The sequence below is a fragment of the Notothenia coriiceps genome, unplaced genomic scaffold (genome assembly GCF_000735185.1).
Source record: "Notothenia coriiceps isolate Sejong01 unplaced genomic scaffold, NC01 NC01_scaffold00033387, whole genome shotgun sequence".
NCBI classification, from domain to species: domain Eukaryota; kingdom Metazoa; phylum Chordata; class Actinopteri; order Perciformes; family Nototheniidae; genus Notothenia; species Notothenia coriiceps.
In genome coordinates this window covers 19,404-42,085 of record NW_011366088.1, presented here as the reverse complement: position 1 = coordinate 42,085, position 22,682 = coordinate 19,404, and the positions used below count along the sequence as shown (strand labels likewise).

The following is a 22,682-nucleotide window of genomic DNA, read 5'->3' as shown; positions in this document are numbered from 1 at the left end:
ACAACAGGACAGATAAGATCATGTAAGATACTGACAAACTAAATCTTTAGCTCTATTGCTGGTAAGGCTCTTAGGTCTGTCAATTTCTTGTTACGCCATTAGGTGGTGGCGAAGTCCATAGGGACTGGAAGGTCACCAGTTAAAGTCCCGGCAAGACCAAGTGCTACCGAGGTGTCCCTGAGCAAGGCACCGTTCCCTACACTGCTCCCCGTGCTCGCCGTTCAAAATGGCAGCACACTGCTCCTAACACTAGGATGGGTCAAATGCAGATAAACAATTTCCCCACGGGGATTAATAAAGTATATCAAATCAAAAACCTCAGTGAAGCCAAACTCAAGCCAGGCGAACAAGACTTCACTCATTCGACACTACTGGAAAAAACATGGTTGTTCATGTAATGGTTAATTATGCTTCCATAATATTTCTTCTTCATGACTAGTAGAGAGAAATCATCCAAAATACACATCAAGCTGTTGATTTGACTAACTTTGCCCGTTTGCGTCTTTGGATTTCTCCTTAAGTCACTAAAAGTAAACATTGGAAATGCCTCATTTGTATGTTTAAACACAACTTTTCAAAATATGTGTGATGCAAAAAATAATTAACCTTATACAGGTTTCATGGTGATATTAAATAGTTAAAAAATAAATCTCATATTCTGACCCAGAAATGTCCACTTTCAGCATTTACGTACACCGTTTTATTCATTCCTATATTATTTTCTATAGGTCTTAACAGTGAGGGATAGTTCAGATAATTTTTAACTGTGATGTTCAACAAGACCATGCCTCATTTGCAATGGCACCCAACCGTCCCCCCTAAATAAAAGTATGTGCTGTGTGTTTGCTCCATTACCAACCTGAGGAATTGGACAAAGCTCTGATGTATGAGGAGGAAAAGTCATTTCATTCTAACGATGCGTAAAATGCAATAACAAATGTCTTCTCTGTTTTTTGCCATTCCTCAGATTTCCTCCGGAGAAGCCTATCTGGTTTACAGCAAGAGGATTTACTCCAATTCTGACTTCAACCAGTACGTGGCGGCCCTCTACAAGGTGGTGGGCACCTTCCTGTTCGGAGGGTCCGTCAGCCAGTCGCTCACCGACCTCGCCAAATTCACCATCGGCCGCCCGAGACCCAACTTCTTGTCCGTTTGTAATCCTAAAGCCTGCACCGGGTACATGCAGGTGATCAACTGCACCGGAGTCCACCAGGACGTCACAGAGTCCAGGTACGAGGATGAGGAGGAGGTCTTACGGGCTCATTTCTGTGTGTAGCTTATTGAAAGTTAATGCACCTGCAGGACTCTTGCTGTCTATGTATCTTTAGGTTGATTGCAATATGTCTCTTTAGATACAAAATAAAATCGAAGCTACCCCACTATACCTACTTTGTACATTTAGATTATCAAACAAACATGAATCAACTAAAATCATGATATATTATTATAGGTTGAGCTACCCAGCAGTATATATATTAATTTAAATAAACCCAACCTTAACCCCAAAGTTTGGGATGAACACATTAATTCACCTCAATTAAAATACCATACTTTAGAATATATTATTCTGAAATGGGCCATACCGCATCAAATGTTGGTTGATTAAGTTTATTTTGAGTTTATTTAATACTTAGATAGTACTTTAAGCTGCAACAGAGAATTTCAAACCTTTCTACATTTAAGTAAAATATCTGAGTATTTCTTCCATCTATGCATACATTAGTCATTTGTCACTTTGTTTCACTTACTTGTGTTTGTGTGGAGATTACTATTCTAACAGATTTTGCACAATAATAATGCTAACAGTATTCTACAGTTTAAATATCCTGTGTGACACTTTACATTTGCTTCTGTCTCTTCTCCAGATTGTCCTTCTACTCCGGTCACTCCTCTTTCGGGATGTACTGCATGTTGTTCTTAGCGGTAAGTACAGTACATCCTCGACCCATGACTAAAAGTCCTGGAACACAGTGTAAATACTCTGTGTACTGTAAACATGGGAACATCTCCATATGGTCACCATGCTGATATCTCGGTGTGAATCAGGCACAGTCGACCCCCAGATGGACTCATCTTACAACAGGCTTTTGAATTTGGATCTGCACTCGAGGGCACATTTTGGAGAAAGAGAAAGAGCTCATAGAGACAGTTTGTGCCTGTGGACATAAAAGGACAAGGGCAACTGTTGAGAGGAAGAATGAGGATACTGAGAGAAATAATCTGGAGGCCTCAGCTGACTTTCTTCCAGCCATGAAGAAGGCAGAGCATGTCCTGTGTTGTGTCTCATCCAGTTCATTACCCTTGGCCTCCTGTCTTTGTGTTAGAAGCCAGGCAGCAGTGCTAGACAGCAGGGCGTCAAGAGGCCAAGCGAAGCAAAACTGTTCAGTTCAAAGAGAAATTCAAAGTAAATCTCCAGCTAGTGTCAATGCCTGTCCTTGGTTTAGACCTCGCTCTCATTCTTGCCAGGCAAATACTAGGAAATGCTGTGATATTCAGCCTGTGTCCTGCAGTGTGTGTGTGTGTGTGGGGGGGGGGGTTGCAGTGTGATGCCAACGTTTGCACCTTCAACAGCAGCCCAGTAAAGCCCAGGAGAAGACTGTACTGGTGCCAAGTCCGTAAATGTTTTTGGCATTTGCTGTTTTCTAGCACCCCAAAAAAGGGGGTTCAGTCCATAGTCGACATACATTTGATTCAAACTCAACACTTTTTTTACAGTTAAATCCAATTTAAGACATATTACCAGCAACTGTTTGCATTAGAGGGACACAATCATGCTTCATATAAATGGGCTGTTTTTTTGGGGGGTGTTTTGAGTTATATTTCATCCAGCTTTTAACATTACAACATGACCGGCTCTATATTTAAGCAAATATCAAAGTTAACATGCACAACATAAATGTGACTGCTGCATTACTGCCTATTACATGACATGCATTTTACATTATGCAAGTATAAATACTATATTTACATTATTGTAACTTTTTTTCTGCTGTGATCAGACCAAAGTTTTAGAATCAAAATCAGGTCCACTGCAAGTATTGAATTGAAGTGTTTTTTTTAACATACAGGTAAGGTGCTTTCGTGTATAACGGAACATACTTAAACACAGTAAGGGAAATACAATATAATTTTTTTTTAGCTATTCTAAAAACTTTTATAGAATCTGAAAATATGTGCAAGAAATATTAATTTCAAGCAAAAGAACAAACAATAATTATTATATGTTAAACCACTCATGACATTTCTTTCCTGTCTCTTCTCCCCTCAAACCCCCCTTCCTCTCCTCCTCTTCCTCTTCCCCCAGCTGTACGTGCAGGCCAGACTGGTGGCTAAGTGGGCCCGCCTCCTCCGGCCCACCATCCAGTTCTTCCTGGTGGCCTTCGCGGTGTACGTTGGTTACACCCGAGTCTCAGATTACAAGCACCACTGGAGCGACGTGCTGGTGGGGCTGCTGCAGGGAGCGCTCGTCGCTGTGCTTAATGTGAGTCACCACGGCAACGCCTCTCAAGGCCAAACATCGCGAAGTTTAATAACTCCTGCGTTATATTTCCATCATGTCATACAGTCGTAACTCCTGTAATGGTCTAGTGTTGAGGTTTCAATATACAAAGAGGAGGAAATTGAATATTGACAATAATGTCAGCCCATCAGCTCAGAGCTACACATTTTTAAAGGGGCCCTAATACACTTATTTTCAGGTTTCATATTTTCATTTTGTGCCTTTACTGTGTGTGAGAGAAACTCCCTCTGGAGGGAACTTTGGGATGTTAGCCTTTGCAGACCATGCACAAAAACCTATAAGCACTACAGGAAAGGGAAATCCCTAAAAGCATAATAGGGCCTCTTTAACAGTAGAAAAATAATGCTCATATTTGTACATTTAATTTTCTATAAAGTAGCTCCAGCCTCAGACCTGATTACCTCTTAACTTTGAGTCTTTCTCTTGTGGTTTCTTGCTCTTAGCTAAGTAAACATGGGTGGGTGCAGATCATAAAAATTACATCTAATGGAAATCTCTCCATTAGTGATACTCCCTTTTTAAAGTACAGCAACCGCTGAAGAGTCTATATTTCAGTTTATTCAGGCAGTAAAAGTCCATGTAGACAGAAAAAACATGAGGTGAGTGAGGTGTGACAGCAGAAGAGTGTGTACTATTGACACACACTCACACTGGCAGGTTCTCATGCAATACTGTGCTCTCTTCATCCAACTGGACTCCTTATTGTTTGGCCTCTTCCCTGTTTAGCGTGAGCCACTGTCAGCACGGTGAAACTCCTGCAGTGGTCGAGTGTGTTTGAGTGTGTGGCTGTGTGTGTGTGTGTGTGTGTGTGTGTGTGTGTATAATTGGGAAGTGAGCCCGCTCTTTTGGCCTTCAGTGTTGTGCGCAATTACAGCCCCTCCTGGGCATAGGCTTTTATGGCCTTCAGTGCATGTGCCTGCTCTCTGTGTGTTCCTCTCTCTTGTGTGTGTGTGTGTGTGTGTGTGTGTGTGTGTGTGTGTGTGTGTGTGTGTGTGTGTGTGTGTGTGTGTGTGTGTGTGTGTCACACTAAACAGCTGTGCTCAGACCTGTCCAGATGTTTGCAATCTTTTATGGGAAAGGTATTTCCCATTAGATTACATTTAGTTTTGGAGAAATTGTTTTGTCACAGCAGCGTGTTTACAAGGCCTTGCATATTGGAATGTACAATACAAAGATACACAATAAGATATTATACACTATAATAGACCAACCTACTACCAACTAAATATAAACATAGGATACATTATGAGAGTGTGCAAAGTAATTGCAGTTTTTAAAGCGGCCCTATTATGCACATTTTCAGTTTCAGGCATATTTGTATTTAGTGTCTCTACTGGGACATGTCTCCATGCTTTAATGTTCAAAAAGCTCTTTATTTTTCTCATACTGCCTGTGCTGCAGCACCTCTTTTCACCCTCTGTCTGAAACCAGAGCCAAATCTGCTCTGATTGGTTAGCTACTTTGTTTTAATTGGGCAACCACATAGAGATGTCCCACCCCTTACCTTATCACATACAATGTGTTGGAGCGCTAGCCAATAGAAGTGTGAGTACATAATGATGTCATTATATTACGGAAAACAAAGGAGTCCAATGGAGGCGTTTCAGGAAGGAGGGGGGGAGTGCGGGGGAGAGAAACTCCCTCGGGAGGGAACACAGGGATTTTAGCCTTTGCAGACCATTCACATGCAGAGAAACCTACACACACTACAGGAAAGGGAAAACCCCAAAAAGCATAATAGGGCCTCTTTAAATTGAGTTGAAATACAACAAAAACCGTCCTGTATAGATCCTTGTGACCACATCGAACATCCTCTCCTCTCCTCTGCAGGTGTGCTACGTGTCGGACTTCTTTAAGAAGCGTCCTCCGCGTTGCACGAGGCAAGACACGGCCGATAACGAGGAGCCTGAGAGGAAACCCAGCCTGCAGATCATCGACTCGGAGAACAGCAACCATTACAATCATCGACACACTACTGAGTGTGGTCCCGTGTGAGGGGGCGGACGATGAGGAACGGGGGCTGCTGCCTGCAGACTCAAACCTGTGAGATAGGGTCCAGAACTGGGGGTTCTACCTTTTTAAATGTCCAGCCTGCAGGGTTTAGGTTAGTCCTGACTCAGTGGGCTGCCTGCTGCTGATGTGAGAAGCCCCAGACTGTCTTTATGAATGCTGCAACTCACCATTTGCATGTCTGTTCGAAGGAGAAAGCTAAGGTGCAGGTCTGTAGCGTGCAGCCCCCAAAACCCTCCTCACTCCCCCTGTGTCAACCACTCACACCCCCCCCTCCCCCTCCCTCCAACCACTGGACTGACTGAGGGTGCCCGAGCCCCCTCTCAAAGACTCCATGATGACCTGCTTCTCTCTTGTAAGAGAAAAAGGAGCATATTGTTTATATATATATTGTATGTGCTTAAAGCTGCATTAAGTGAATGACTCCACACCCACAGCAACGAAGCTATGATACTCCAATGCCTTAATAAGTGCTTTTGGCCACGTTTTTTTATCAAGTTACAAGCAGAGGATCCTTGGGCTCGCAATAGAGAGAATGGTTTTCTGCCAATTGACAAATCTAAGTTGGATTTTATTCACCTTTATGCCACCATATACAGTATGTTCCACTTTCTTTTGTTTCGTCACTTGTTTTTTAGACTCACTGTTTCCTAATGAGCTAGAATCTGTTTCTCAGGCCATGTTTGGAGGAAACAGCTGCACACAGTTTTATATAATGGGTCAGTGAGAGTTGGGTTTCCCCTCTTATGGATAAATGAATGAAAACAGCCTGAGAACTGCAGAAATGGGAATATCTTTTAGTTGTATTTCACACATTTTACTTACTCTGAGCTCTTATGGTAATATCAAATACACCGCTTAATGTAGTTTTATCGATGTTTTTAACTTCTATTTGTAGAGAACCAAATGAGTTAGCTGTGATGAAATGAAATTAAGAACGAGAGGAAGAAAGACAAGAATGTTTAGAGATGTTGGTGAAGGCACATGTTGTTGAATCGCTTCATTTTAGTGCACCTTAAACTGGCTGTGTTGCAAATCATAAGACATTTATTAAGTGTGGCAACCAGTTCACAGTAGATGAGCTCATTTTCTCCATATTTAATGTCACCCTGTTGGCAAGAAAAGGCTCACAAACTAAAACATTTTAGCTCCGAACCACCCAGAAGCTGCTTTGAAAGAGGATGTATATCAAACATCATGGTGTAGAGGTAATCCGATGATCTGAAGTCAGCTGACAATACATTTCTGCCAGCTTTCTAACTGCCGCACAAACAGGTCTGGGTAACTATGAGAAACAATATACTGTTTTAAAAGTGGCAACACAGGCTTTTCATGCCTGATGACTCACAGCACATTGATAAAGTCTGATTCATGTTGGAGCAGTGTCCAAGTATGTATACAGATAAGTCTGAATGAAGGTCAGGACATTTACTAAGATTTAAGGGCAGATATCCAAACTTGGTCAGATTTACCTTCAACGGTGGTGACGTACAGTACAGATGCCTTGAGATAAAATTAAGATTGAAAAAAGTTTTGGTGATGCATTTTCTACGTCTGACCTAAATCCTGTGTTTATTACTTAACAAATGGTGAGAAACAACCAACGCAAAATAATTTTCCCCCTTATACACGGAAAAAAAAAAAGTTTGGGGTGGGATTAAGGAAAGATTATTCTGGCAAATCCTTCTTTAAACCTGCTTTAAGTCATTAACACAAGAGAGAAAACTAATTATTGCAGACTTAGCAAATGGATCACCCTTCTTTTCTCATTTGACTTTAAGGGCTGCAGTAGTGAGGCTCTCGCTAAATTACAACTTTAATTGTGGATGACGTTCGTTTGTGTGAAATGGACTGCAGACGTAGAAACCATTGATGCAGATAGCTTTAATTTCTGATACCACTACTATACTGCCAATCAATTAAATTAGCAATTTGGCCTCTATTTTCGTTTGTTTAATTTTTAATTTCTCAAATACGTATAATCAAAGAAGGATGAGACAACCGTTATGAAAATGGTGTTTAATTTATTTTAAAGCTTTATTTACTCTTGGTAATGGTTGGAAATGCCAGCGCTGTTAAAGTTTTTGTGCAATCACCCCCCCCGCTTGCCACTATGAGCCACAAATACTGTACTAATGCTATGAGACATGTTTCATGTTGCGTGAAGGATGTGTATATATATATATATGTGCTTGTATGTTTTTATTTCGCATGTAGGTACGATTTTAATTTCCCCTGTACAGTGTGCTTTCGCCCGTTCTTTTTTTCTTTTTCTTTTAAGACTGTAGAAGTTGCCACACAAATGGATCCAATTCCAGGCCCAAACATAAGCCAGATGCCTTGGCGGCGCTGCTGTAATGATAAAGGGGTTACATATCCAACTGTGTTTTTTTAAAGCTGCTCCATTCCCACTTCAAAGAACCGTCTCTTCTCCTTTCCCCCTTCCTGTGTTGATGGATGGGGTTAATTTGTGATTAAGGTACAGTTGTTGTACACCATGCAGAGCCCTGAAGCACTGACACCAGATCAGACAGACCACAGACCTGATGGGGGCAGAAAGACGGGAGAATCTCACCTGGAAGTGATTGTGAGGCCCTGACTCTGAGCTGGGATTGGAGAGGGTGGGGTTCTTTAGGGTGGAGGGTATCCCGTTGTGAACTTTAGTCCCTGGGGTCTTCTACACATTAAAAACCCAGATTTAGGAACAGCTGGATCTGGTTGTGGTGAAGTGCTGTGTGAGCCCCCTCCCCTACATCTAAATCATCTGTATATTACTGCAGCCAGACTAATAACACAAATAAGGATGAGAATAGAGACTTCACGGAGTTTGATGCACCTCCACCACGTTTCCATCTCACAGCTCTGTGTGTTATACGCTTTATTGAATTAGTGCACTGGTTGGTTTGTGTCCACAGGTATGATTCACGTCGTTTGCTTTTTGTATATAGATTGTATCTATAGGCTCTAAAGCAGATAATTTTAAATAAAGATATAATCCACAATCAGTCATTTTGTCTAAATGTATACATGTCACTCATGATGGATTTACATGAGGTTTCATTTCATCAAGCATTCATATCTACAGTGCTCACTAGACGGTCATGATAAACACATAACATCATTTCCCCCTTTTTAAGAAATAAAAGGTCATAAACAACATTGTTGCATCGTTGAGATTTCAAGATGTTCTTGGTGAGTTCACTGTAACCCTGATTGCTAGCAATATTTCATTTTTAATGACGCACAATCAAAATGATTCAACCCACAAGCCATAAAACACTTGAAATCAGTGCTGCAGCATGGCAGGATGACACTATCAGTTTGATTTAGTGTTCGTTATCTGAAGGTGGTTTATCACATAGTGAATCCAGCAGAATTACATGTTGGAATGTGTTCTCGAAACCCGATAACAGATTAAACAAAATCTGAAAAAAAATGTTTTGTTGAAATATCCACCTTTTAAAAAAAAAACGTTATCCAAACTACTACAATGAAGGTTAACGAAATGTTGTATTGGTTTTATATTTTGGTTTTTCAGAAACCTTGTCTTGTCAGCCTTCCTGTGGTGGATCCACAGAGCACATTTGTTCTTGTTATTCAAACTGACTGACCCTAACATTGTAAAATTGGGGATTTATTTTCTTTGCTTCAGCGGTCATTCCCGCAGGCCATATTTTACAAACCAGAATAATCTTTATTGATTTCAAAAGGCGATGGTGAGCAACCTTACAATAGGGTGTTTTAGGGCAAAATGCGGCAATTTATTTTTAAACCTTTAAGGATTGTATGTTTTTCTCTTCTGAACGAGAGATTGTATTGTATGTAAATCAATATCCATCACAGAACATTGGATAATAAAAATGTCAGTGTTCCAATGTAGTGAATGTTTCAGTACTCGTGCAGTGCTTACAGATTTACAGTTTCACCTCTGGAGACTTGGTTAAGTGATTCATGACTTACTTGTGCATTAGACATTTTTGTATAAAGAATAATTAAAACCAAGAGCTGAGAATCAGGAGGGGTTAATTAGGACGTGCCTGCTGTCTTGAGGCAGGAGAATGAAGCCTACCATAAAAATAAACATATATTTATAACGATATAAACATTGGACTCATGGGGACGCTTGTGGGAGTTTCATGGCAGCGGTATGGAAGCCACTGACATCCCTCATTTAAAACAATATTACTCACTCGCACGTTGGGAAAGTTGTCGCACACGAGGGGCTATTTTTTACCGTGATGTCAAAACAAACGGCAACATTAAGGTGTTTTATTTACGTGACTATTCACCCTTTTAGCTGTTTCCTCCTCGGGGTGATTTACAGTATGTGAGTACATAGCTTTCTCATTAATTTCTCCAGAGATGCATAATATGGCTGAATATATTATACTTAAGGTCTAACAGTTAATTTACCTTGTTGCAGTATGAATGATGATCTCTTTGGTAACTAGGCTGCTAAACAGCATATCCACCCGTGGTTGCACACACTATCTCTCTATCTATAACCCTTACAGATATCCCATCCTCTATCTTCCTGAGGCTTAATGAGGCAGATGAAATAGATACTCTACCTGCAGTGGGTGGATAGATAGATTCCTATATCTTTGGTAAATCATCAGCATAACCCTGAGATTTTGAATAACACCTTTGTTTCACCACCTTCTTATCAAAATATGATCTCTTTGGCTTGATACATTCTCCACTTTATTTCGTATGTCACTTGTTTATTAGCCTCACTGTGAGCGGGACATGTTAGCAGGACACCGCTGCACACGGTTTTACACATTAAGCTTTTGGGGGTTTTCCCTTTCCTAGTGTGTTATATAGGTTTTTACACCTTCAACACATTGAAGGTAAATCTCGAAGAAGTTGACCAATCACAACAGCGACGGCCAGCTGACCAATCAGAGCAGACTGGGCTCTGGTTTCAGACAGAGGGTGAAAAGAGGTGCTTTTTTGCTTAAAGTAGCTTCGAAAAATTGTTTCGTTTTTTTAACTTGCACTTAGAGAACCAAATTGGCAGTGATGAAAGAAAATGTAAGTAAGATGAACAAAAATTAGCATTTTCAGAAATGTTGGTAACGGCACAATTTGTTGAATATTTATATATTAACTAGTCTAGCTGTGTTACAAATCATAACAAATACTTGGAGAGGCAACCTGTTCACATGAGCTCATTATCTCCATATATCATGTCATCCTGTTGGTTATATTGAATATCTATCATATTCTATCATGAAATATCTTTCAGCACACTTTACAATCTTTCAAGAAAGATATGTTTTAGGCCCACATAAACGCAGGTTTATATCAAAATAATGTGGTATTTCTGTTTGGCATTGCAGGAAGTAGATCATTCCTTAGAAACCCTCACAAATCGTCAATGGTTCTGTCAGCAGGGATGAGATTTTGTGAATGACCCGGAGCCTTGTGAGAAACCTCAGGACTGGAAGCAGCAAAGCCTGACAGAAGCGAGTCGACTGCCAGTATTCGGATGCTGCGGTGGACGGCGCTGGATGTTATATTCTGACCGTTCAGCCCACTTTGGTCTGTGTCCCTGTGGGCGGCCATTATGGTTTCAAACTGGACAAGAAACAGGAGAATGTTGGACAAGGGTTCAGCCAAAACAACCAGATGCTTTGGAAGCTGATTTGTAAAATAATGAATATTTGTATTCTCTGGCATGTTCCAACTTGTGTTACCAATTCCCTTATGTAGACAACTCCTTTACTTCCTCTTTGCTTTGTTTAAGAGTGCAAAACAGATCAGAAATAGCTTAATAATTAATTGACATTGAATGGATGTTGAAGTAAAGGATTGAAATTAGTGAGCATAACAGTCAAATTAATCAGGGAATAAGGAGATTCATGCTAAGGGCAGTTTCTCCTTGAAGTCCCTGTGGAACCTGACGGAGAGGAAGAGAGTGAATATACGACGTGTGGGAGTCAGGGTGTAAAACTTAAACAGACACGAAGGAGAGCTGGACTGGTTTACACGATTAGAAGTGGATAAACGGGAAGCACAGGCATGGTCTTGTTCCTCAGCGTGTGTTGAATTTAACTTTATTATTTTGTGGCTTTCATCGAGCTGGAACTGTTTACATCCAGTTTTCAGCGCTTAAAGGGGGAAGCTGTTTCAGAGAAAGTCACTAAGTGCTTCACAGTCCCACACCCACAGTGACAGAGATAGTTAAACTGCAGCTTCAGGAACTACAGACCCTTTACCATACTCATATTGATTAAAGAGGCCCTATTATGCTTTTTAGGGTTTCCTCTTAGGGTGTTATATAAGTATTACATTTTTGGAGTTTCTCTCCCGCAAAATCACCCCCAAAAATCACCCCTAAAACGCCTCCATTGGATTATTTGTTTACTTACTTAACATAGGGACATCACTATGGGCCTTTCTCATTTCACTAATTTCCCCTCCTCGACTCCTCGGTCCTCCGGTAGTGACCCGGAAATGGATTTCAAAGCGCCATGTTGAAGGACATCTCATTTCTCTAAATGCACATCGAGGACCGAGGATTGAGCATCGAGGAGGCTCTCTGGAGGAGCTATAATCGAGGATACACTGATGGGTCCTCCACGGATCTTCCGCAGATGTATTTCCGGCAACAGTGATGTTTAAAAGAGTCGTGACGCACGGCCGGACTTATCTCAGCCAATGACAGCTCTACATGCATCCCCTGGATATTATTTTATTAACTGCTTTCTTCGCAACGCAATGTTTACAGTGAGAACAGCTGTGAGGTCTGTGCAACAGAGCAGTGTGTATAATATATATCACTCAGCAGGCACGTGCACACATAGACATCAAAGTGGGCTTGAGCCCCTGCCCTTTTTCTTCCTCCAGAGAAAGTGCCCTTTCTCCCCCCTTTTTTTATTTTTTTAAATAAATGAATATATATCTACTGCTGTTTGTGCACAGTTTCCCTTTCCAAAAATATTTTTGATTGAATATAAAATAAAAACATCAGGTCGGGACTCGGGAGATTAGACTGTGAAGTTCCGATGCTCTCTCTACCCTCCACGTCTCGCGCACAGGAGTGTTACGTTATTATGAGAGTGCTCTCATACTTGTTTGAATCTGAAATTGTATATATATATATATGTGTGTGTGTGTGTGTGTGTGTGTGTGTGTGTGTGTGTGTGTGTGTGTGTGTGTGTGTGTGTGTGTGTGTGTGTGTGTGCGTACATGTCCGCATCTGTAGCCTGTTATTGTCTCATTATACCCCACTGTGAATGAATTAAAAGTAAATATATACAGTAAGTCATCATGAACACAGTTCTGTCCATCAGACAGAGTGCTGCTGTGCCTCCTGTCATCATTAACGTCTCTTTAAAATGACCGCTCAGAGGAGAGGAGTTCTCATTTCTCTAACCGCCTGCTGCTTCCCCTCCTCTCTCCTCGACTCCTCCGCTCGCATCTCCTGTGGGCGGGACTAAGACACGAGGATAGGAGTCGAGGAGGGGAGTTAGAGAAATGAGAAAGGGCCATATGTAACACTTACGCTTATATTGTCTAGCGATCCGACACATTATTAGTGATAGGCTAAGGGGCGGGACATCTCCAAGCGGTTGACCAATCACAACAGAGCCGGCCAGCTAACCAATCAGAGCAGACTGGGCTCTGGTTTCAGACAGAGGGTGAAAAGAGGTACTGCAGCACAGGCAATATGAGAAAAATTAAAGAGCTTTTGGAACATTAGAGCATGGAGACAGTAGAGGCACAAAATACAAACATGAAACTCGAAATTACATAATGTGTCCTCCTTAAAAACAGTAAAAAGTTGCAGGATAGTATTCTTGGAATCGCAGATAAGTATGTTGAATTGTAAAACATTTGTAGATTGGACTCACATTATTCCACAGTAACTTTTATGACAGTAAACATTGAAAGAAATTGCACCCTGTTTAAGTGCCTTGTATTTCAGATCATTTGGGTAATTAACATGATTATGCAGCATTGATTCAGAGATGTTACAGAGTTCAGCTTACTTTCTCATGCTGCAGGCCAGCGGGGACGTTTTTAGCTTGGCTCTGTATTCTAGCAATTAAAATGCCTCCAGAAATGAGCAGCAAGTCCCTGTTGTTTTCTCTTCCTATTATAGACAGTAGCTACTTCTGCTTAGCCAAAACTATTGCTTCTGCAAAGAGGCGCGCTAATTAACCCCTTCTCTATTCCACACACACACACACACACACACATCCACACACACGTACACACACATACACACACACACACACACACACACACACACACACGAGCATTATTAATGCAGGTTCGTCAGCCAGTGTCAAGGCCTTGTATAATTTGAACAGTATGAATATTATTTTATAATTCAACCCACAAGACTCTTATCTGATGAACTGTCTGCTCTTAGTATTGTGTGCTGATGGAATAATTTCATGATCAGAGTTTTAGCATTTCGGCCATGAAAACCTACTGAGATTCAGTGTGATAGACGCACACACTGCATTTCAATAAGGCAGCTACTACAAACATAACATATTTTAACAATCAACTGGACCCTAATAGCATTTCCATGTACATCACTGCCGGATTTAACTATTCAGGCACATCTTCACATCCCTCTTCGTCAACGTTACGCCCAAGGTTAGTAGCTACACTTCTCTACTTCTCAAAATACCCTGCTCATGTTTGCACAGTGTTGTGGTTTAACGCTCAAACGGACCAAGACGTTTGTTCCTAATAGACAACATCCTAGTTCCCTCTTCTTCAAATAGTCAACAAGAGCATTTATTTTTTCCAGCCAACTAACCTGCAGCTGTTTGGAACTGATCCCTGGATTTATTCAAATTGATGTTATGAGTATTTCTTTCCACTATAATTATTGATGACAGACTAGAGCGACCCTAAACCTGTGATTAGTTTCATCTCCTCTCCACAGCAGTGATTAAGTGTTTTTTTACGGTGACTATAATTACACCACTCAGCTGTGGCGGAGGGAGGTTTGGATGAGGAGTTTATGATGAACACGACAATGATGAGGACACTAACCTTTGACCTCTTCTCTCAGGGGTCATAGGTAGTTTGTTTCAAGGGCCCAAAAGCTCTCAGGTATAGTGTTTTTTTTATCCGGGAGAGCCTCGACTGCTGATGAAGTGAAAGTGATGATACAAGAAGAGATAAGCCACTCTCTAATCTCTAAATCTACACTTCCATTATGCAGCTCGCTTCAGTTTCCTTGCACATTCCTGAGAGAGATATTCACCGTGTTCATGTAACTACCTTATTGTGCTATTTGTGTTATGCACAAAAAGATGTGCTCCTGACTTGGGGGGCTTTTTTGGAGGTAAAGGTAAATGTGATATATTGAATTTGCTTTGCATGCGTTAATACGTTTTAAGACTGCCTTGTCTTTATCATTCCAGACAAAAGTGTAAAATCTCCCTTTGTAAAATAGTAAATGTCCAATTAAAATGCATATATAGATGCCATACATTGCATAGAGATGTGAAGCACTTTGTAAACTTGTTTATTTTAAGAAAAAAATAACAAAGTATATGTTTTTTTCATTAAATGACGGAGAGTAAAGTGGTCTTAAAACGTTACTCTCTTGGCTCACTGTTCTTCAGACAATGAAATATTATTTGAGAAGCTCCCTACATGAAACTTATCCAATGACCTACAAAAACAACAATGGAAACTTCCCCTACTTTCCTGTTTGATTTCCTTAAACCTTATACTGTTATCATGAGTCTCCGCTCTCAGATAACACGTCTCTTCCCCAGAGTGAAAAGCTCAGCCAAAGAGCCTTTTCTTATCAGACCCTCTTCCTCTGGAAAAATCTTCCTGTGAACAACAGACAGTTTGTGTTGAGGCTTTTGTGACGAAATGTACAATTATTTTGGCACAAATGAATACTTCACCGTGAGAATTATCCATATATCAAATATTCACCCAATCAGGGGAGGCAGGCAACTGCTTGGGGCCCCGGACCAGAAGGGGGCCCCCAAAGAAGGTAGATTAAGAAGGTCCACAGCAACGACAACATGAAACACCCTTTAATTGAATGCAACGACATGTCGGGAAAACCCCTCAAGGTGGCCCCATGCATAGCACGCCGTAAAATACTGCTTCTTATTTTAAGTTTCGTTGCCTTGCTCTGCTCTGGGGGGGTGGGGTGAGGGNGGGAAGAGTGCACCACTGATGGTGATGAAAGCTGGTTCGAGTGGCCCTCAGTTAATTTTTGCCTAGGGCCCCCACAGACTCTAGAATCGCCACTGCACCCAATGTTATCTTGAATTGTTTGAGTAAATGTCTCATTTAGTCAATCCTTTGCTCACTACTACCCAAACACATGCATTTTTCTTTTAAAACCTTACTATTATAAACACTGCATAAACTGCTTAAACAGTTGCCAATGCTACTTGTCCATGCCAGTACTGTTTATGCAGAATTGTTTAAATATTAGGGTTTTTGCGTGTGTTTGGGAAGCAATGAGAATACAACTGGATAAATAAGACTTGGATTTTATTGCACAAGTTGCGTGAGAGATTGTAAACCGATGTTTTGATCAAGTTCTGCTGTTGTTTAACGATTCCCTCATTGACTTCAGTTTATCAAGACATTCATCTGATTCTGATTCGCCATCACGGAACGAGAGAACCTTTGTTATTCTTTCAAGAAGTCTTGGAGGGAGTGATTGCTAAACAAATCACAACATTGTGTGGTTGAAAGATCCAGCTGGTGGTCAGTCTGCATGATATAAATGTAGTCCTGCCTAATATTACCAGTCTCTCTGTGTCTTCAAGCACAAAGGGTGTAGTATGCTGTACAGATTGTAAAGCCCTCCTGAGGTTATTTGTGATTTGTGATATTGCGATATATAGATCAAATTGACTGGTCATAATAGATAGAAGCCAAATGCTAAACTAGTATCTGATAAATCACACAAATCCTGATAATTACCAAACAGACAGAAATATCATTCATTGCTCTTAAGTTCTTTCCTCACTTCATTCCTGAATGGTTTTGACCACCTGATCCTGGTCAGGACTCAAGTAGATGAGGAATCAAAGGAAATAACAATAATAAACGATTGGGCCTAAGACAGCAGCAGGTAGTCAGTAAGTGTAATCACTCTTCATGTCCAGGGTCTGTTCTGGTGTCTTCATAACGGCCCTTTGGTCCCTGGACAATAATGGTAAATTTCCACTATCTTCGAACTTCGATATGCAAAATAACGAAGAGATATATATCTTTCAACTGCAGTCTGACTGGTTAAAGACAAATGTCTAAAAGTAAAGAAAACAGGCTTCCGCGCAAATTAGAATACGTATTTTTTAAGGCGTGAACATAGAGAACCATGTCTAAAACTGAAACACCAGAATCGTCTATTAGGAACAAGAGTGGCTGCAGACCAAATACTAACAAATCAGTCCAGTTTAAATACAGGTATACCCACACAGCCAGTGTTTTCTGCAGACGTTTCACTCTCATTGGCAAAGACCTAGTGGAAATAAAGGAATATTGAGGGGAAGGCAGTGTGGCAGGAGCAGCTTGGCCGTATGAAGGTGGTCATAAACAGTCTGGGGAGGTATCCTAAGCGCTCTCGGCTCCAGTCTCTTGGCCTTTGCATGTTGTCTTGGACAGCAGTTCTGTTCTCAGGGGCCCGACTGTGGGGGCCTCGCTGAATAATGGCACATTTCACTCCAGGCAGCCGAGAGAGAGAGAGAGAGAGAGAGAGAGAGAGAGAGAGTAGAAGCAGCTTATCTGGCGGCTAGCCATCCTCACCTCCACCACCAGTGACCCCGACGAGGGATTTATATATTTATGTATTTACGCATACACCATACCTCTCGCCTCGGCAGGGGCTTCACGTCGCTCCCTGTAGGACTTAAAGATTTATGATGGAGGGGAAAACGTGTGCCGCTGTGGAATAGTAGCGAGGTAAACAAACCCTGGGCACGTCGCGAGGGTCCGTGTGTGACAGGGCCTCTGTTGGGAAACAGCCTGAGGGCCTGTCTGAGGCGGCAATGATGTCATTACAAGGGGAAATGCACCGTGGGGTTCGGGCCACGTGGATGAATACAAGCTGCAGTTATTAATGCACAAGAATGATAATCAGGTAAGGTGGAGTTGTGTTGCTGCCGTGTGTTTACACAAGAACGTGGCAAACTAATATACAGTGACGTACCGTGAAGCACTCATGCATGGGCCCTGCAGAGACCACCCATCTCATCACAGAGGAAGATATGTGTCTCACACATTTACGCTTTTATAATGTTATGTTTGAGTTTCCACATTTAGGTTGCACAGAGTTATGTATTATCCTGTGTGGCTGCAGAGGAGATATGGGTCTAGCATAACATGTGTGTGTGGATTTAACCCATCGGAGAGCGCAACACACATCATGACTCTGCATTTTTACAGTTTAGAGATGGTTATTTGCAAACCAACATATTTTCCTTAATGACACTTTTATTACTTTCTTGTGGAACCCAAACTTAAATGCCTGACTAGATACTAAATCAGCTGTGTTGAATACACAGTCACACACCCCCAAGTGAGGTAGGGGGGTGTTGTAAATCAGTCTGAATTTGTCATTTAACACTCCTGTTTACATAGTTAATAACATATTTTCTGCTGGTGATAAATCCCATAGATTTTCTTGGAATTGCTCAAATGTTTCTTACTTTTTGCTAGTTTAACTCAAAATGACAATATCCATTAACACAATGGTGCAAGGAGCAGATTCAGACTGACTCCTGACACGGATCTGATTATTGTCGTTAAAGCTGCAGCAGAGAGAAGGACCACAAGGGGAAGTGGGAGGCTTGGGTCTGCTCCACAGCCAGCTGGTCTCGCCTGGAAAGTACAAGATGCCTTCCTGCGCCAGAAATCTGCAGAGAGGGAGAGGGAATGGTGAATGGAGGCAGGGAAAATGTTAGTGTGCACGCTGCCTGCCAAGAGGGAGAAGATGGTTCACATTGCTCAAATTCAACAATCTCCTGAAGGGGAGAAACAGCTAGCAAAATAAGAACTGGAGGAGGACAAGGAACAAAAACACTTCAGTAATAAGAAGGTGAAGTGTTTAAAGAAAGACAAACAAAAGCTTATACTTTGCCTACGTTGCTGAGTTTTCTGATTATATTGTAAAAAACTATTGTCAATAAAGCATTAAATGGTAAAGGTGTTGCTTTCTTAGACTGTCATGAGGCAAACATTATGGCCTCATAAGTCCTCCTTTTGACCTAATGATACAGCACTTTAAAAGAGGTTTAAAAAAGGATTTAAAAACAAATGGGTTCACTACTCAGTTTTATGATACTTTGCTCAACTTCTACTAACACAACAAAATGATCGGGTTTAAATAAGGCATCCACCACTACTGAGTTAGACATGGTGTTGGCTCAGTCATACTGGTTTAGTTTGGTTACCAACTAATATGATACTTGAACATAATGACATCGTTTTTCTACAAGTTACAGGTCTTTTATTGATCACATGAGGTCATATCATTTACATTGCGAATAACTTGTTAAACAATGTAATTCTGAATCTATTTACAAGACAATCTAAACCCCCTTAACAATCTCATTGATGTTAAACTAGGTAATCAAACACATGTATTAGAAAGACCGTAGCAAGTTGAGAAAACCCCTTACTCAACCAGTATGGCCGATAGAGGCACTTTTTTTATTTGAACAACACCTCCCTTGAAATATAGTTCAAGTTTACAAAGGCAGGTTTAATAGACAGATAAATTAATCTTGGAACAGCAAAGTGGTAAGCTTTTATTAGTCTACATAATAAATATATGTGTGAATATGTGAAAATATTATGGTGTGACTGGGTGGTATAGCAGTAAATACATAATTTAAATAAAATTAAATTCAGGTTTTTATAGCTCGGTCCACAAGCACCATTTGGGCGAAGGATACTAGTAAAGGTACAGTTCAAGATTTAAATATGTTTTTCCTCCCATAACATAGCTGAATTACTACTATTTTTAGTAAATCCCCCCTATGGACCACAGAAGGCTTCTTGTTTTGAAAAGCAGCTGTGAGAAAGTCATTATTTACTTGTGAATGTGAGCATTAGTCTCCATGGGAAATAATGTTATGCACCTGTGTGTGCTGACCAGGCATACATACATTAATAATATGTACTATTAATTATTACATGTACCTTAGCTACACACATATAATATTCCTGACTCATTAGCTTCCTGTCAGTTTACCACTTACAGTATATTGGCGACACCATGTGATAATAAGTTGTAATTGCAGGCTACTGCCGGAAAATGGCGTCCTTATACACTTTGGCATTTATCCTCCAACACACTGCGTGCTTTCCCATAAGTAGAGTAAATGTTCACTATCATGGGAAAACACTGAAAAGTAGATGAATATATCATTTGTCTGCAAGAACAACGAAACGCTGTTTGTCAGTATTAGTCTGACGACCAGAGCATTTCCTGGATGTTTTGCTAAGTACTAGCAGGTAAGCTAACTTCCTCTTAATCAGCTCTTCACTGGATTATAAATCATAATAACAAAGCAATACATTCCCCCGTGTTAACATACATGAACTATTTAAAAATTGCAGAATTGCACAGGAATTAAATATCCTCAATTCTGCTGCCATTGTGTTTGCTGCCTGCAATACTGCTGTTGAGCAGCAGGTGGCAGTGTAATGCAGTATTTGTATGTGCACAGGTGAAAACCACACGAGGCTGTGCATCAACACTGTGTTTGAGTTTTGATATGTGAGTTTGTCTGGGAAGCAGATATCAATATATTGATCCCTTTTATGTTTATCTTACAGTTTCCAGCCTCTTTCTAACAGAAGTTATTCAATTATTGAACATTGCTGGAACGTTCTGTATCAATATTGTCACTTTGCAACCATAAACTTGAGTACTAGTATCTTTTGATAATAGATTGCATGATTTTCATTAAGAAATCCATGTTCTCTTTTTTTATGGTTGGCATTGGGTACATTTTTTCAATTTTGTTTAATTTGGGTATTTGTTATACATGCAGCTTTGTTGATATTTTCACTCTTATTTGCATTCTTATCTACTGCTGCTGCACAACAATTCTTTTGGATACATAAAGGGTTATCTTATCTCACTTTCTTATTTTATCTTATCTTATCTCACTTTATTATTTTACTTTATCTAATTTTGAAGCAATCTCTGTAATCCCTCAATGGATCCTTTAACTACATCTACTTCCTTCTTTTGTATGCAGAATTAATTCATATATTCTCCTTCCTATTTTAACAGACAAATTAACACTTGACCTGCTCTCTCCAGCACTTGTGTAAAGCTGAAACCTGTAGCGGAGACAGCACATTCTTTTTGCAGGAGAGTATCACTCTGCTGTGAGTGACAGCACACACAGTATTTGCAAGTCAATGCTCAGATTTAACCTCTTCACTCCCCGTCTGACTGCCTGAATTTAGAATGAACCTTTGAAAATATGCAGTTATTTCACATAGGCTACATGTAAGAATAAGAGCCTGTTGTGATCTTGTACGTATTGCAAGACATTGACAAGGATGTAGATATAGTTTAACTTGCTTAAAGGTGGGGTAGGTAATTTTGGAGAAACCAGCTCGAGTGCGCTAGAATTTGAAAATACACAGCCGGAAAAAATCTGCCACTTCCTTACAGAGCCCTTCCTCCATGCCTTCCTCCAACACACATGAACGCGCACATGACCAATGAGGGCACGAGATACGTTTGTGCACAGGTGGAAGGCTGACAGGCAGGTAGGCCATCCAGTTATTTTAGCCTGGCCGGCTAAAAGGATTGGTCGTGCTTTTTACAGCGCTACGGCTTCCACAGATAACATTTTTTAATGGATTTTTTGTCAAAGCACTTAAAGTGGACCTATCATGCTATATTTGAATAATATAGTGAAGGACCATACCTATATAAAGCATATTTATACTTTTTATTTTTCAAAATAGCAAACAGATCATGCATTTTAGCCATTCCTCATTTCGCTCAATTTAACACTGTCTTTGCATGGGCTGATTCTGTGAGAACAGCACCATCTACAGGCCTGGCATATGTACTACAGCGTCTCCAGCGCTTTCGAACGGCAATGTCCGTGGCTGTCTCCTCCTGATTGGTGGAGTTGGCCCAATAGCCGTAGCGCCACTTCTGTGACGNTATTATGGCACTTTTGGCTTTCCAATCTGGGTCCTCCGCGGACTGCGAAATGAGACGGTCTACGGAGCATGTCCTTGTACGTCACCGGCAGTTACCCCTACATTTTGCCACCCCCGTCACCTAGCAACCAGCTGCAGTCACAAGTGCCGGTAATAACTTCTGACACTAGGCAAAATATTTTCAAACTGTTTTCAAAACTGTTTTCAAAACTGTTTTCAAAACTGTTCAATATGGAGTCAGATCTAGCTGTACTTATTTTGGTGTTATATAATATGTTTAAATTATTTTCCCGAGGTCGCAACAGGCCCCCGTGAAGAGGGCTTCATTCTCCCCGCGCATCTGGATAAATTGCGCAGTCTGCTCCTTGCTCCCTATCAAAACAAAATGTTTGCAGTAAGATTTGTATAATAAAAGCAGTTAAATAAATAAATTAGCTTTATAATGAATCCCAACAATATGAAAACCAAACAGGGTTTAGAAATATTTTCACTTCATATTATTTATGTATGTAATATAAAGAAGACAATCCATTGCAAGAATATTGAAAACATCTTATTTTGTATCTCAAATGAAACAAGTTCTTTAAGCTGCTGTGGTTTTTGNCGCGGAGGACCCAGGAATGAGACGGTCTACGGAGCATGTCCTTGTACGTCACCGGCAGTTACCCCTACATTTTGCCACCCCCGTCACCTAGCAACCAGCAGCTGGTTGCTAGGTGACGGGGGTGGCAAAATGTAGGGGTAACTGCCGGTGACGTACAAGGACATGCTCCGTAGACCGTCTCATTCCTGGGTCCTCCGCGGACTGCGAGGCTGGGTCCTCAGGAGGCTGGGTCCTCAGGAGGACCCAGCCTCTGAATTGGGACACAGCTTATACCTCACTGCATTGCTACCTCTTCAGTTGTTAGCTCTTATATCGAGCGTAAAGACATATTCTGACTAGAAATTAAACAAATATACTTGGCAAGATTTTTATTTTTTACAGCGTATTCAATAA

At 40.8% G+C, this 22,682-nt stretch overlaps 1 protein-coding gene across 1 annotated transcript in view; it reads left to right on the top strand.

Annotated features, from left to right (window-relative positions):
- The window catches only part of LOC104961489 (lipid phosphate phosphohydrolase 2-like), a 32,701-nt gene extending 24,166 nt beyond the window's left edge, over positions 1–8,535 (top strand). Inside the window, exons 4-7 of the mRNA XM_010789785.1 lie at positions 968–1,230; positions 1,866–1,923; positions 3,305–3,481; positions 5,351–8,535. Of these exons, the coding sequence (XP_010788087.1) occupies positions 968–1,230; positions 1,866–1,923; positions 3,305–3,481; positions 5,351–5,515 (663 nt within the window). The 3' untranslated portion in view covers positions 5,516–8,535. The remainder of the gene's footprint in view (positions 1–967; positions 1,231–1,865; positions 1,924–3,304; positions 3,482–5,350) is intronic.
- The last annotated feature ends 14,147 nt before the right edge of the window (positions 8,536–22,682 follow it).